General features: G+C 54.6%; 5 protein-coding genes across 5 annotated transcripts; 2 read left to right on the top strand and 3 right to left on the bottom strand.

Moving 5' to 3' along the window:
* Positions 1 to 3,386: 3,386 nt before the first annotated feature.
* On the bottom strand, positions 3,387 to 3,958 carry EV422DRAFT_623946 (GNS1/SUR4 family-domain-containing protein; the record flags this gene model as incomplete). The annotated part of the gene is made up of 2 exons (XM_053074246.1): positions 3,715 to 3,958; positions 3,387 to 3,651 (listed from the first exon to the last, which is right to left on the bottom strand). The coding sequence occupies exons 1-2, from the start codon at positions 3,831 to 3,833 to the stop codon at positions 3,387 to 3,389; spliced, it is 384 nt and encodes a 127-aa protein (XP_052920819.1). The 5' UTR covers positions 3,834 to 3,958.
* Positions 3,682 to 5,058, top strand: EV422DRAFT_342803 (family 38 glycosyl hydrolase). Its single transcript, XM_053066478.1, has 7 exons — positions 3,682 to 3,962; positions 4,026 to 4,128; positions 4,199 to 4,387; positions 4,454 to 4,709; positions 4,803 to 4,912; positions 4,961 to 4,976; positions 5,055 to 5,058. The coding sequence occupies exons 1-4, from the start codon at positions 3,869 to 3,871 to the stop codon at positions 4,620 to 4,622; spliced, it is 555 nt and encodes a 184-aa protein (XP_052920818.1). The 5' UTR covers positions 3,682 to 3,868; the 3' UTR covers positions 4,623 to 4,709; positions 4,803 to 4,912; positions 4,961 to 4,976; positions 5,055 to 5,058.
* Positions 5,059 to 6,964: 1,906 nt separating this feature from the next.
* Positions 6,965 to 10,115, bottom strand: EV422DRAFT_572433 (adaptin N terminal region-domain-containing protein; the record flags this gene model as incomplete). The annotated part of the gene is made up of 12 exons (XM_053073124.1): positions 6,965 to 7,270; positions 7,342 to 7,672; positions 7,745 to 8,088; positions 8,158 to 8,349; positions 8,418 to 8,583; positions 8,643 to 8,856; positions 8,914 to 8,992; positions 9,058 to 9,193; positions 9,259 to 9,512; positions 9,570 to 9,683; positions 9,759 to 10,000; positions 10,067 to 10,115. 12 exons carry the CDS (start codon positions 10,113 to 10,115, stop codon positions 6,965 to 6,967), a joined length of 2,427 nt encoding a protein of 808 aa, XP_052920817.1.
* A 259-nt stretch (positions 10,116 to 10,374) lies between these two features.
* EV422DRAFT_501960 (acidic fibroblast growth factor binding-domain-containing protein) lies at positions 10,375 to 12,145 on the top strand (the record flags this gene model as incomplete). The annotated part of the gene is made up of 6 exons (XM_053068237.1): positions 10,375 to 10,453; positions 10,541 to 10,638; positions 10,758 to 11,170; positions 11,285 to 11,376; positions 11,439 to 11,581; positions 11,768 to 12,145. The coding sequence occupies 6 exons, from the start codon at positions 10,375 to 10,377 to the stop codon at positions 12,143 to 12,145; spliced, it is 1,203 nt and encodes a 400-aa protein (XP_052920816.1).
* Positions 12,106 to 15,741, bottom strand: EV422DRAFT_548195 (kinase-like domain-containing protein). The gene is made up of 9 exons (XM_053071645.1): positions 15,242 to 15,741; positions 15,048 to 15,171; positions 14,761 to 14,970; positions 14,473 to 14,570; positions 14,092 to 14,316; positions 13,945 to 14,020; positions 13,763 to 13,866; positions 13,604 to 13,689; positions 12,106 to 13,527 (listed from the first exon to the last, which is right to left on the bottom strand). The coding sequence occupies exons 1-9, from the start codon at positions 15,249 to 15,251 to the stop codon at positions 12,445 to 12,447; spliced, it is 2,016 nt and encodes a 671-aa protein (XP_052920815.1). The 5' UTR covers positions 15,252 to 15,741; the 3' UTR covers positions 12,106 to 12,444.
* Between the last annotated feature and the right edge of the window lie 140 nt (positions 15,742 to 15,881).

Below are 15,881 nucleotides of genomic sequence, written 5' to 3'. Positions count from 1 at the left end.
TGAGCTTAAAAAGGGGGAGAAGCAGTTCCGTTCCCAGGCAACCACATTTTGACTCCCGAACGCCTTCGACTCGCCGCGGCCCACCTCACACCCATGGATACCACGCTTGACAAGATTAAGGCCGCCCAGGCCTCTGATCCCCTCGCTAAGACCATTCGCGAAAACTCAAGATACCCCTGCCCAAGAACCGAGGAAACCCAAGATCGTATCAAGCGGTTCTCAGATGAAGATGGGATCCTGCTGCACGATAACCTGGTCTATGTCCCCACCAACGAGCTCCGAGCTGAAGTCTGCCACGACATGCACGATACACCCCTAGCCGGCCACTTTGGGATGTCCAAGACGCTCGAACTCGCCTCCCGCAACTACTGGTGGCCCAGCCAGTGGCGCTTCGTCAAGGCCTACGTCAAGTCCTGCGAACCTGTAGCCAAGCGAAATCCAGTCGACACAAACCTGGCCTACTCCAGCCCAACAGTATCCCTACCCGCCCTTGGGGATCTTGGTCCCTGGACTTCATCCACCGGTCTGCCTCCCGTTGATGGGTACAACTCATCCTGAACGTCAACTGTCGCCTCACCAAGATGGCCCACTTCATTGCCTGCAGCGAGTCAGAATCCGCCGAGTCCACCGCCGACCTAGTCTTCCACAATATCATCCGTCTCCATGGCCTCCCTGACAACATCATCTCTGACCGAGGCCCCCAATTCAACTCCCGCTTCTGGCGCCGACTCCTCGAACTCCTTGGAACGGAAGCCAGCCTCTCCTCCGCTTTCCACCCCCAGAGCAACGGCCAGACGGAACGCACCAATCAGATCCTGGAGCAGTATCTCCGATGCTTTTGCAACCACCAACAGGACAACTGGAAACGGCTTCTGTCGTCCGCCGAGTTCGCCTACAACAACACCCACCAGTCCGCTTCCCAGACCACCCTCTTCTACGCCAACAAGGGTCTCCATCCCCGCTTCAGTTTCGCTGCCTCTGCTACCTGCGAATCCGTCAACCCCGCCGCTGAAGCCCGCCCTAAACAAATCAGGGAAGTCCATGAACAGCTCGTCCTTGAGCTCAAGGAAGCGCAAGATCGAATGAAGCGCTACGCCGACGCTAAGCGAATTCCTGGACCGGACTTCAAGCCCGGCGACCACGTCTTGCTCCTCTGCAAAAACCTCTAGACAACCCGGCCCTCTCAGAAACTCGACCATCGCAAGATTGGGCCATTTCCCATTGTTGAATAGATCAATCCAGTCGCCTACTGGCTCAAGCTCCCGCCTACGTACAAACTCCACGATGTCTTCCATGTCTCGCTCCTCGAACCCCGCTTCACCATCCCCGAACGACACGAACCCGAACCCGCGCCCCAGAGACCGTTGAGGGTCAAGAAGAGTGGGTTGTCAAAGCCATCCTTGACTCTCGCATCCATCGTCGTCGCCTTCAGTACTTGGTCAAATGGCAGGGCTAGGCCTGACTCTGAGAACACCTGGGAGCCCTGTGGAACACCTCACCCATACCGACGCACTCCTCAAGGACTTCCACAGCGCGTACCCCAACAAGCCTTCCTCTGTCCCCTGTAGCGCCCTCCTCTGCAACCACACCAAACTCGACGCCGCCGCCACCGCCGCTAAAGAGAGGGGTGATGTTATGGACGACGCGCCCATACCATAAGCTTACCTACTGACAGCCGCCAATGTCAACCGCCAAATGTCAAACGCCAATGTCAATGTCAATGTCAGTGTCAATGTCAGTGTCAATGTCAATGTCAATGCCACTCCCCCTCTCTCCTCTCATTTCGCCAATCCTCCCGCAATATCGCCACTCCTCCTCTCTCCTCTCATTTTGCCAATCCCCCCTTGGCTTCTCCACATCCCCACTACTTCTCCATAGCCAGCAGCTGTAGCAATGCTCTCTACGCTCGCCACGCACGCTCTAGGAGCATAGCTGGCGCCCCCCCAGTCCCCTCTTGTTGTTGTTGTTCTCTGGCCTGCTGGGTTGCCTATCTATAAATAGCCGGCCTCTCTTCGTCCATTCCCTTCCTCCCCAGCAGATCAACACCAGTTCTTCTCATCTACTGTTCTAGTCCTTGTTTCTTGTTTCGCCAATACAATCTCTTGTCGCCTATCGCTCTCGCTCTGTCTTCTCTTCTTCGCTTCCGCCTCTGTCGTCGAGATCTTAACAGGTAGGGGACCATCATCTTCTTGATTGTCTTGATGACGTTCTCCGTCTTGCCGTCGGTCTGTTTGTGTCGTGCCGACGAGAGTTCCTGCTCTATGCCGGCGCACTTCAGAAGGTGCTTCCAAAAGGCGCCGGTCCATTTGGTGTCCCAATCGCTGATGATCGTGTGGGGCATGCCCGTGATGCGGAAGGCCTGGTCAAAGAACAGCTGGGCGAGTTCCTTTGCCGTCACCTTGGCGTGGGTCTCGAGGAGGATTACGCGGCTGGATAAGTAGTCCACCAGGATGAGGACGGCTCCCTTGTCCATGACGGACTCCTCTCCCGCTTCCCCCCCCTTAGAGTTCGTTGTGGGGAAGTAGATGTAACGTCAGAGGAAACGTAGACGATATTGGGCCCTTCTGAGAGGGCTGAGAGCAGTATATTGTAGTGAAGAAAAAAGTAAGAAGCTCTTCGCAGCGGCCGCTGGACTGACAGCTTTATATATGGGCTCCCAGTGGGGCTTGCGTGGCTTCAGTGAGGCTTGGCGCCTTATGTAATGTATCACCGAGAGCTCGGGTGGCCAGCCCGGGTCTCGGATCAAGTAGAAGTAAAGAGATATAATATGAAATACAAGTGAAGATGAGATATCCCCGACAGCTTGGGTGGATTGCGGAGGCGCCCAATACGAATACCCTTCATCTCCCAAGACCGAGAGCGCTCATTCGGTAGTCGCGGACGGGGCGAGGTCGATGCCCACAGAATGATGCGATTTGAGTCAGGCGAGATTGGCGACGACATCCACGCGCGACGTTCTTTTGGAGGTGCTATGGAAATTCAGCGACGGGCGATGGACATTTTGGCGAGTTCCTCCCACCGATGTTCACACAGAGGATCATTGAGCATCCCGCTTTCCAACATCCCCGGGAAGTGACACACCTAACATCTGTGCGTCATTCCTTTTGCGTTGCAATCATACAAGCATTTCTATGATTTTTCGCGCATCAAACCCTTAGATCGGACTTTTCCTCTTGAGGCTGTGCAGCGCATCACATTTTTTCCAGCTATGGCAAACTGCGCCATACATCTGCATCCACTGGGCTGCGAGATGGTGTTTTCGGATTACGCTAAAGAAAGAAACTGGCTGAGTAGTGTGCGGTTTTCGGAATCCCAATAGTTCATATAGAGAAGCCCTTAGATCGGACTTTTCCTCTTTTCCGCCAAGCTTTTCCAGCTCCTGAGAATTACGCCTTACATCTGCATGCATGAGCCTTGCCGCCCTTGGATCCCTTCTTGCCGACACGGTTGTAAGTTTTGATGAAAAACTGGACAAACAGGAGGAGGTAGCTGCTCAAGATGACACAGCCGATGCCAGCAGCCAATGGAGTTCCTGAGCACGTTCCAAGGTTGAAGTTGGGGAGGATGTGGGCGAGGTGGGTGGACGAGAGGAAGATGTAGGTGGCGAGGTAGATGGCAGCGAGATCAATGACAAATTGAACGATCTGAAGACTATCCGATGAAAATGAATTAGCTCCTAGACGAACCTTTCACTGCATAGCGAATTGAACTCACGTGGTCAGGTACTTCTTCCACCAAACGGGCTTGGACGATACCGCGGTGCGGGCATAGTACTGGAGTGCGAAAGGGTCAGCGTTCTGCAAATACGGGTTTGCTGTGCACGGCAATGTCATTCGTATGTCGGTGTTGCGGGCGCCAAAGGTAAGATATGGAATGGAAGGGGTTCGAGCATGGTTCGCAGTTTGACGATGTATGTGCTGATGGCAAACCACACCAGGCCCCGGATGCGGATTGCGACATAGGTAAGCTTTCGTACATCTGCATTGAGTATACATATGCGCTATTTGCTCACGTACGAGTCGTAGGAGAGCATACGTTCCGCTACGCCTTGTACCCGCACAAAGGAAGCTTTGCTGAGAGCAATGTGGTTCAGGCTGGCTATGAGTTCAACGTGCCGTTGGTTATCTCGTACGTACCATCTGCTACAGATGATGCAAAACCCTGCCCATATCATTAACCCGATCCACGCTCCACAAAGTCCGACGCCAGTAGACTCGGCATCGTTCACCCCACGTCAGTTCTTTTCCATTAACAAACCGAACATTGTGCTGGACACCATCAAAATCGCCGAAGGACCGCTGTCGGATACTGCAAAGCCCGCTTTGAAAACCCTCGTTCTGCGGTTCTATGAGGCATATGGGGGACGTGGGGTCTTCAAATTGACTACGTACGTATTCAGTTGTGTGCCTTTCTCGTACCTGGTAACGTCATGGCTCACGGGCTCTCTGTGCAGATCGTTGCCCGTGGCCTCCGCAGTCTTCTGCAACGTGCTTGAAGACTCTGGATCATCCATCCCCACCGCCGACCTCGCGATCCCTCTTCTGAGGTCGGAGAAGACAACTACCTTTGCGATCGGATATGCACCGTTCAAGATCATCAGCATTAAGATTGAACTGGAATAGTAGACGATGTTTACTGTGGAGCGTTGTGATTATGGCAATCAATGGACCGGATGCGCTCGGAATTGTAGAGAAGTCTTAAGAAGCCGAGTATGTAGCTTTGCCGCGTTTGTATTTGTACACGTTTAGTGAAAAGGTGTTTCGAAGACAACGGTGATATTGATTGATCTCTACTTTATCTAGTGAGATCCAGGGATAATCATACGCCGATATTCATACGCCATGCGCTAAATTAGTTCCTCATCTGTCGACTTGCTGAGCAACAGCATCCATACGAAAGCCGTCGTATTCAGGTAAAAGCCTTTCATTGCCCCATATCTTCGTCTGAATCCTTTCTACAGTAGCTTCAGATGGCCGGTAATGGCATTCACAGCTTCTATTGGGCCTGTGAGAATCGCAAGAACGGGTATGAGTATTTATACCTGCAACGGACAGATTGAGCCACGGATGTGCGGATGCAACTCATCTTATGCGTGCGATTGCACATGCATAATGGTGACAGGATACAGGATATGTACAAGCTTTGTGGTTGGGTATGTGTGGAGCTGGGTTATATGAGCTCGTAGGCGGCTGACAATGATATGAAGCTACTGATTCTTGCCGGATTCCAATCAATCCCCCTCCCGTAATCGCCTATTCTGTGCCCTCTCCCACACTCACGAGCAGAACGCCCCAATTTCTCGCTGACGATACGCACACCCCTTCGCGCTACTCAGAAATCCTCCAAATGCACAACCATCCTCGCCAAATTCCCTATCTCCTCCAAACCCATCCTCGTCCTCACCTCCACATCCCCGCCCCCTCCCACCTTCTCCCCACCCTCCACCCTCACCGCCCCCGCACCGGGACTCAACCACCCCCCCTGTTCATCAAACACCCACCCAACGCCCCTAAACCACTCCACAACCGCCCCCGGCTGCCTCGCATCAAGCCCGAGCATCGTCGCAGCCTGCGAAACCGAGATGCTCGAGTACGTTTCAGAGAGGAGCGCGAGGGTGCGGGATTGGAGGGACGTATGGAGGGCGTTCAGGAGTGGTCTGAGCGGACCGGGCCATTCCAATCCGCTGCTGCTGGTCGCGGACGATGGTTGTGATGTCGCCGACAGGGCGGTGTACACACCAGGCAGATCACGGGCCCATAGCTTCTCGCCTAAGGCTGTGACGGCCTCGTATGTGTCGTTACGGAGCTGGGGGGGGCGTGCGACGCGCGGCGAAACGGGCGGAGGGGAGGTCGTTGGCTATCAGGTGGGCGAGTTGGAGGATGGGGTAGAGGTTGATGTCGTCGTCGTCTGTGTTCTGTGGTGTTGTCGATTGCTGTTGTTGTTGGGGTTGTTGCGGGACTGATGTACTCGGAGCCGGCACCGATGCTGCCTGCTCATCACCCCCGATCGACCCCACATACTGATCCACGGTCGTATCAACATACGTCTGCGTTCCCGTAACACTCCCGTCAGCCCCTATCATGCCCACCTCGACATTCCCCTCCTGTTGCCACATCCCGTGCTCAAGCTCCACATACGGGTTGGTGTTTGCGTTCCCATCAGCTGGGACTTGGGGCACAGTGATGGGGTTCGGATTCTGATTCTGCTGTGCGGGTTCTGATTCTGCGGGGTTCCGCTGCGAAGTGCGTTTTAGCGTGCGCAGCCCGACGTTGAATTCTTCGGTCTCGCAGAGGGTGATGAGGAGCGGGATGTCGTTGGCGGAGATGGCTTCGTAGATGCGGTCCATTGTTGGTTTGGTGGTGGGAGTATGTGATGCTGAGATGGGGATGGTTTCTGGGGGCTTTTTGTGAGATGATCTCTGGAGCGCCAGGGTCGTTTGGGAGTTCTGCGACAGCTGCTGCGGGATAAGAACCCTGTATATAAATATAGTTGCGCAACCAAGCTAACGACGAGTGGTCGGGGACTAGATCTGGTGCGACGGAGCTATGCTGTCTGCCTGGGAAAGGAAGTTCAACTTGCCTCGGAGTCTGAGCTCGAGCAGACGCGTGGCCACGGGCAAGCCTGGTCTCGCTCGTCTCAGAGCCAGACTGCTGACCACCGTGGGACCGTGCTTCTTCGACCATATGATGCCGTACGGGAAAGAAAGAGCCATACTCCATGTACATCGTTGCATTGCGCATAGATCAGATGGCAACGCTTGACTCAGCTTGCACAAAAACACTGGGAAGTCGAACAACGGTGTATTCAAGAAAAAAACGAAACATCCGTTTGATGCCTATATGATGCATATTGCGAGTGCGAAGGATGAATCCCATAAATCTGGTATTCAATATTTTGAGGTCAGCTTCAGACTCTCAAAGCTCAAAGCTAATCCACCCCTACACCACATACCTCTTCCCCAATCTCACCCTTTAATCACGTCCTCCGGCACATAAGCATTAAAGTAATAAATCCCCGCATTATTCTTCAACGCAATCTGCACCAAATTCGGCGGGTCCATCCTCTGCACGCCCCCGCCCGTATGCAACGGCAGCTGCACCTCGGCGGTCTGGTGGGATCCGAGCGGCTCAGGGACCTGTAACCCGCGCGTTGGGGCGAGACCGAAGGTGTTGACGTTGAATTGGATGGCGAAATCGGTGAGGGGCGTTACGGTGCGGTTGGAGAAGGTGAGGTCGAGGAAGATTTGGTTTTGGCGTTTGTTGAAGGCACCCTGCGAGTGGTTTGATACGAAGGCATGAGCTACCACTTTACGAATAGATAAATGCGGTGATTATCACCCACCTGCAAGTCAAGCCCATTAGCCTCCCCAGCACTCAACAACGTCGTCTTCGGCGTGTTCGTCGCAGCTCCCTGTCCCACCGGACTGGCCAGCCCGCTAAAACCACCACTCGGGCCCCCCACACCCGGCGACGACATATCCGACAAGCCCAGCAGATCGTCAATAGCCGACGCTGTCCGGTGATTCGGCGCTGGTGTCGTTGCAGAGGTCGTATCGTATGAGCCTCCGAAATCGAGGTCGAGGAGGTTTTCGATCCCGCCGCCTACTGCAGCGTTGACTTGCTGGGCGACGGTGCGGGCGTCTACTTCGGGTTCTTCGCCTTCGAAGTCCACACTAGGGAGGTACATATCGTTGTGAGCAACAAGGAGGTAGGGAGAGAGATAGGCTGCAGACGGAGACACATACGCTTCCCGAATCCTCGACACAGCCACAGCCGTACCCCCCAATATCGACGGCGACTTGTGATAAACAGACGCCAAGCTCCCAATATTATGAATCAGCTCATCCAGCAGCGATTCGCTGACCGATCGTGCGTCGGACTCTATTGGTGGTCGTTCGGCCAGGATGACTCCTTGCGCCGCCTGGGGGTTGGTGGAGAGGAGACGCCAGTAGATGTAGGCGCGGTCACGAATGTCGGGATTATCTGAGCCTTGGGTTGCTAAGGTTAGGACGCGTTGGACGGTCTCTTGGGCTGAACCGGGCTTCTTGAGGAGGAGTTTAACGGCTGCTGAGAGGAGTTGCAGTTGCACCTTTGTACAATCGACAATAAGCCACGTTTGCTCCGGGGAAGGTCAGATGTTAAGGAGAGAGTAACATACCACAGGCCCCTCCTCCTTGAAGTTCTCCAGAAAGTACTCCAGCAGCTCGGTAGCATTCGCAATGCGGTCAGCGTATTCACCAATGATCCATACGATAGACGCTTTCGCTTCTGGCTCGTCGACGCTTTCGATGTTCTCGCATAGGGTAGGAATGATGCCCTCATAGCGGTTGGGGTATTTGCGGAAGATATCCTAGAGTCAATCGCATCAGCCGCTGCATAATGATGACCTTTCCAAAAATGTATGAATTTTTGACCAACCTTGATCACCACAATGGATTCTTGCACGACATGGGTGACCTTCGTCTTAATCAAATCCAACAGCGCATTGACACACTTCTCGGATGCGGAATCGATCTTTACCGCACAACGGCCGATAGCTTTAATCGACTTCCGCACAAAGTCCACATCCACCTCATTGGCGTACCTACACACTTGTTAGCACTTATACAACACGCCCAAAGCGCCCATCCACCTTGAACTTACTCCCGAAGCTCAGACAGAACTTGGTCGACATTCTTCTCAGAGCACAGCTTGATGATGACTTCCAGCTTTTCAAGTTTGACGTACGGCGGGTCGTTGTATTTGATGAAGAAGACGCGGATCTCCTGCTGGAGGACATCCGGGCGCTTTTGAAGGATTAAGCTGATATTTCGCAGAGCTACGTATTGGATCTCGGGTTCGGAGGACAAGAGGGTCACTGCAGATCCGGAATGTCAACGGTTGTTCGCCACTGAAAGGAGGTCGACCGCCATACCTAATGGTGGTGATAGTTTGCGGATGATTTGTTTTGAGAGCTCCTCGTTGCTGATATAGTTCAGGTAGATCATGAGGACCTGTACTGGGCGATTAGCTTCTGGCCTCGTCGTACGCCGCTCTTTCCCTGTCCTTCTAAGCTTACCCTCACGGCGGACAGCCCTACACTCGCATTCGCATGCTGTAATCTAGGCAAAACTCGCTCTGCAATGTCGGCGGCTTGGGCGGCATCGGTCGGTTGATAACTCGCAAGCGAGTTCAGGATACATATCTGCCCCCATCTGCGCGAGAGCATGAGCGCTACGAACGTTCCCCAGCCATGTCTAATACCACCGCTCTCACGTACTCTGTGCACTCGTTCAACGCAGCCAGTAACTTTGACAGAATGCCAGCGTTCACCACAAAGACGTCGCGTCTAACCGACGCCTCGGATATCTCTGCCAACGCAGCGACGGCGTTGGCAATCACCATCGGGTTCCTGTCGGACAGCATGTCCTGCACGATCGTGATCAGCCCGTTATCGATGGCGATCGTTGGATTCAGGTCATATAGCTTCGCAACACATAGAGTTGCGGTTTTGCGCACGTATGGATCGTCATCCTAATGCCCGTTGTGAGCCGCGTTATGTACGGAGCTGATCGAGAAAGTTGGACCTACTTTCAAGCCTTTCTTCAAAGGCTCCAGCAGGTAATCGATGATCTTCTCCACCCGTAACATTCCCATCGTCCGAATGGCTAATGCGCGTATCAACGGGTTGATGTCGTCCGTATCCTATGCAAGTTGTTTCCCAAGATTCAGAAGGCCGCATCCAGCGAAAACGCGAGAATCTCGGGAAAGTTTGCCAACCTTCACGAAAGTATTGACGGCCAGAATAACCAACTCCGGCTGAGTCCTCGCATAGTTGATGAGGTACAGATACACCAGCTTCTTCAATTCCAAGTCCTCTGTCTGCATGTTTTTGACAACGTCGGCAAACAGACTGCTGACATCTTTGCCGATCGTCATGTTTGCAATGACTTTTTTGACCGTTTCTTTGCGCTTTTCTCTATATTCGCTGTTCAGGTCGGCTTTCAGCTCAAAGTTCTCCCCTGTTGGTTGTGGGAAGATGGGTCAGATGGCCGGGTGGGAATTTGGCAAGCACGCGGACAAGGTACCCTTTTTGGTTGTGGAGAAGAACTTTGGGCCGCGAGCGGTGGCGGCCATGGTTGCGAGCTTGAAGGGTTATCACCTGGGAGTCCAGGAGCCCGAGATGGATGCGCTGCCGATGGTCGAGCGTTGAGGGACGTTGTGAAATCGGCGAGGGCAAGCTGTGGTGGTCCCCAAGCGAGAGCGGCAATATGCGGCGCATCACAGGTGAGTCATCCCCCTTCCCCTTCCGTTAGCCTTAGGCCTTAGCGCGCGACGGGCAGTCTCCAGTGTCCACGCAGTCTCCTCCCCGCCGCAATACATACAGTACATAGCAATGGAATTCTCAGTCTTCGTCCCAAGCACCCCGGTGTTCGATAGGTCGGTCTGGCAGCTATGGCTCTACGGCTTGTCAGGTATGTCTTCCTTTCGCTGCTGTCCAGAAAACAACTCGGACGCGTTGCTCGACGATTTCTGACCTGGGCCGTTTACTTTGACAATAGTCGACCAGGCGACGTCTTTCCTGCAGAAAAAGAGGCCTGGTCTGAAGGCGGCCACAGGGCCGCTCCGGAACTACATATTGTCTCAGGTAAGTGTGTGGGTGGAACTGCGTCAAGATCGCGCGTACGCCTGTCGAGCTATCGATTGCTGCTTCGTGCCATCTCGTGCCATAGGTAACTCGACCCCCAGAAGTAAGCACAGTTTTCTCTCCCACTATAGTATCGACATTACGAAATTCTAGAGCCCCATCTCCACCGCCCAAAGCATCTCTACACCTCAGCCACCGCCGTCCTCTTCCCCCACCCCGCCTCGCAAGGCACGCGCGCTTCATCCACGATAAACACATCAAACATAACAACCACCAGCAAATCCCCAAGAGGAGATCCAACACGGGCGTACCTCATCGAGACCTATTACAGTTTCCATCCCAGCGTCATGCGGTACACTCTCGGCAAAAAAGTGTCGTCGAGACTGCGTGAGGACGTGTGTTTGAAGACGAAAGTGCCGAGTGCGGGGTGTAGACGGATGTTTGACAATTTCAAAAGGATTGTGAAGGTTGTGGAGGATGCGGAAATGCGGGATATTACTTCGGCGATTGTGGCGGAGTTTTTGCTTCCGGTGCCACTTGCAGAGTATGTATATCTACCGCGTGGATTGAACGTGGAGGACATCGCGGGGCAGGGCCCGAATCGAGGGATGGTCTTCCACCCGGTCGCTGACCAGATGCCTACCATTGCGCATTGCAGGCAGTACGCACATATAATCTTCATCAACAACTATCGCCTGGACACCTTCAAGCGGAAACTCACCTACCTCAAATTCGCCGATTACGAGTTTGGTAAGTCTTACGTACGTTCCTCCTGCTCCTGCTTGATCGCTCACCACCCTACCCATGCACAGTCGCCTCCGTCTTCATGCAACGCTTCGCCCACCCAACAACGCCCATCCTCGATGACCTGGACTCCACCCTCTCCCAAGACGCCCGCGACATCAAATCCCTCCTGTTCAACCAACGCGGCGTCCTCGACGAATACAAAGCCGCAGTCATCGCCGCACTCGCCCACTCCCACCCCCACCTCCTCTCCTCCTCCTCCTCCTCCAATCCCTTCATAGCCCCACAACAACAACCACAACCCACCCCCCTCCCCCCCTCCACAACCACAGTCAACACCCTCTCCACCGCCGCCTCCCACGGTTCCACACCAACAGCCGCCCTCCTCCCCACCCAGCCCCCCGCAACAACAACCTCCATCCTCTCCCCAACCTCCTCCCCAGACACCCTCTTCAAAACCCTCATCCGCGGCGTCCTCTCCATCGGCACCTCCCTGCAACACCGCAAAGAGCTCCGCGACGTCTTCCAGACCATCCACGACCGCATCGTCGAGCCGGCGTGTGCGGGCGCCAATTGGAGTCCGAAGGATCTGAGTGTGTTCTTCCAAGTCGCGGGGAGTGTGTTCGCGGGCGTGGGGAGTGTGCCGAGGGGGTTGAGGGGACGGTATGCGGGGCCGTGGAAGAGGCTTTGTGAGGGGGTGGGGAGGGCGAGTGTGAGGTTTGCTGAGGTGTATGTGGGGGCGAGGAGGGAGGGAGGGGCCGCTGTGGGGGTGTGAGCTTTCGCCGCTGCCCCTTCGTCCTTTCAGGAATCACACATTTTTGGGAGTATGTTGTGTCTCCAGCTTCCATAATGCTGTCGATGTGAATGGAAATCGTTGCCACACGGAAGCAGCATAAACGAAAGCAAAATGAATAATGTGCTTCAAAAAGAATTATAACATTGAGCCAGCAAGAAATGAACAAAAACATGGGTATATATGCATGCAAAACATGCAAAGGAGAAAGGAGAGTCAGACAAATATTAGTTTTGGGTCCACGGAGCCGAACGTGCTCATGAGGGTGAATAGACGTGGCCTCATAAAAGCTCCCCAACCCTCGCCTCCACAACCGCGGGCCCCGCCTCCTTTTTCCTCCCCGCCGGCCTCACAGTACTCAACGAAAGCGCCGTCGATCCCGCCACCGACGCCGGTGCCGTCCTACTCGGCAAGCCCATCATCGGTTCTGTCACACTATTCCTCCGATGTATCTTCAACGGCGGCAGCTGCTGGTGGTGCGATGCGAGCTGTTGGGCGGCGGGCTTGAGGTATTTTGATGAGTGCGTTGCGGGGGAGGAGGAGGAGGAGGAGATGGAGGTTCCGGAGACGGAGACGCAGTTTTGTTTGCGGGAGGCGGGTGGCGGGCGGTCGGTTGTGTTGTTGAGGAGGGTTGCGGATGCGGAAACGAGCATGGAGGTGGTGGTGGATGTTGACGAGGTAGATGAGGACGCCGCGATGCTGTGTGGTGCGTGCCGCCCGCTGTTGCGGTTCGTTTTGCCTTCATGCAGGCCGATGATGCTGCGGGAGTTGATGGGCAGTTTCCCGCCAGCTGCTGAGATGGCGGCGGGGGCGGATCCTGTGGATTTGATGTACATAGTGCTCCGAGCCAAATGGGATGATTTGAGATTACTGCCCTCGCGCGTCCGCGAAGAGCTGGAAGCAGGGGCGTGATCACCGCGGTCCGACTCGTGGTCCCGGTCTCTCCCTCCGTCACCTCCTTCCGCGCCCGGTTCATCCCTGTTGTGGTAAGAGTCGATGCTATCGCAACTCAGCGTCGATATGGAAGTCCGGCTCCCGTGCCCCGACGCCGCCCCTGCAGGTGCGCCGCTGCCCAGCGCACTGCCCCAAGTCTTGAATGCTCCTGCCCCTGTGCCAGGTATCGAGAACGACGCGCGCCGTACCGGCCCCGTCGCCAGCCCGCCAGCCCCATTAGTCTGCTGCCCTGATGTTATTGCAGGCAATGCGGTCGGCGCGAACGTCCGGCGGACGCCCTGGATGGTGCGGAACCGCAGAAATGCGACGATGGCGTGACCGGTTCGCCGGAAGCGCCGTTCGGCATTGTAGGATTTCATTAGCTCCAGAACGGTTGAGGGGCCGTTATGTTCGAGGTTCATTTCTGTCCCCTGTTGGAAGTACTGCGGTGATTAGGTGGCTCTTTTGCCGTGGTCGACTACGAGGATACGGCGAGATAGAACGTACCCTCATCCAGGGATGCATCAAAACTTCTCGGGCCGTTATCCGCTTTGCGGGATCAATTCGTAGTATTGATTCCACAAGATTTCTCGCTACGGAAGGTTTCCAGTCCATGAGTAAAACGAAACTGCCCTCAATTCAGACGAACACTTCTGTCCAGCACACCTCCAGGAGATATCTCATTCCAATACACGTCCGGAAAATCCACACGGCCCTCCTGTATCATTTGGTGTAGGGCCCGCTCAGCATCGCCGCGATATCCACATAGTCTGCAACGGGAGCACGTCAGTCTCATAGTCGAGCACTGCAATATTGATGAAACCGAAGGGCTGCAGAGCATCACGTACAACAGGTACATCAAAACGCCGATACTCCATAAATCGCACTGTGCGCTGTATCCGAGGTTCTGCACAATCTCTGGCGCTAAAGACATCGGTACTTCACATTCAGTCCTTCGGTAATACTCCACCATCCAAACATTCCATCGAACGTACCCATATACAACGGCGTGCCCACGATGTTTTCCATCATATTGCAAGCACCCGTGAACGTCGCCAGCCCGAAATCAGAGACTTTGATGTTGAATATATCTAGCGGTTCGGGTATGCTGATCCCGTCAGTGGCGCCACTCCCGTTGGCCCCTGCGATTGTATCGGAGGAGATTAGGATGTTTTCGGGTTTGATGTCGCGGTGGACGATGCCTTGGTCGTGGAGGTATGCTGTTTCGGTTTGGATGGTACAGGTTGGGCGGGAGGAAAATGGGAAGTCAGAGGAGTCCCGGTAACAGCACGTATTCTGGTCCTCTGATTATGGGAGACGCCTCGCGAAGGCATTCTCAGATGTCCCCAAACGTGTCCGTGAACGGTGGTACATACCAATAGCTTCTACCAGTCTCCCCATGATCGTCCGCACGTCGTCTTCTGTGCAGTGTTTCCGACTCCGGACGCGTTGTACTAACTCTCCTCCCTTGCAGCTACATCCATCACAACGGATGAAGAAAAAGCCTCGAGATCAGCCACGGTCCAGCAGGCAGAATGTCAAACTCATTCGACAGAGATCCCAAAAAGGTCATCCTCCATCCGCAGCCTTTTGGACCCCATCTCGGTCTTCCCAAGTCCCCAACCTCCCAGCGCACCGGCAAGAAATTTGCACCTGAAACTCACTATTCCATGACAAGAAAAAATTTGTGCGGCGTCTCGAACACTTCCTTCAACTGAACGATATGGGGATGCCGTACACGCTTCATGATGTCGACTTCCCGCTGTATCTGCTCATACGCATTCGGTGCCCCCCTTCGTTTCCGCATGATTTTGCAGGCATATGTCAGGAGTGTGCTTTTGTGCTTCACGAGGCGTACAGTCCCAAAGGAGCCCCTGCGATTAGCTTGTCGATTAGACACCACCCAGCAATCATATCAGTACTCTCGCTGAACTCCATGCCCCGCACGTACTGTCCAACTTTGCTTCCCAAGGCATATGCGCTGGAGAACGCGGTCTCATCGTCAGTGCGGTGATGGGATATGGGTGAATCCAGAGGGGTCACTGACGACCTTCGCGTGCTGCCGCGAGATGCAGCTAAGAATTGAGCGGGTCAGCGAAACCCCTTATCACGCACATCAGCGGACAAGCGTTGTGCCAAACTTACTTCCTGACATTTGTCCCTGCGAATCCCCAACCCAGTACAAAAATCAAACAACCCTGTCTGCTGCTCGAAGTCGTGACAGCTGTGTGCGTAGCGGTCAGGGCGGTCAAAGGGAAGCAGGGATGCCGCTACTGCCCTGCACTCTTTGCTAAGTTAAATTCGTGCAATGGCGCTCGAATTGGATACCAGTAAACGTGGTGGCGGCAAGCTGGTTGGAACGCACACTGAGGTTCTGAGGACGTGCTGGTCGGTTGCCGTAGTGCACAGATGTGGTTTGACAGAATCGGCGCGAAAGTAGCAATTTTCCCACGGAATCGGAGGGGCACCGAAGTTAAGGAGCATCCAGGCAGCGTCCGGGGGACATCCACTCTATGGAGCGGCCTCTGCTTGCGACCGTGGGTATTATCAGTAAGGGCTGGGGCGTCATACTAGGTACAAGCAGCAAGCAGCAAGAGCGGCGTAAGGTTAAGCTCAGGCAAATGCCAACGCAGAAAGCAACGGAGGGCTGCTGATGCTGCACTAACGGAGGGCCCCAGGAACATGAGGCAAGCGGGAACGCGGCCTCATTGGCTGGCGGGGTTCAGCTCCGCTCGCTGATTTGCTGCATTCCAAGTCGCGCTGAGGTAACCGGGCTCTCACTCCG

Source organism: Fimicolochytrium jonesii (genome assembly GCF_025526975.1).
Source record: "Fimicolochytrium jonesii strain JEL569 chromosome Unknown EV422scaffold_45, whole genome shotgun sequence".
Lineage (NCBI taxonomy): Eukaryota > Fungi > Chytridiomycota > Chytridiomycetes > Spizellomycetales > Powellomycetaceae > Fimicolochytrium > Fimicolochytrium jonesii.
This window is presented reverse-complemented; position numbering and strand designations above follow the sequence as displayed.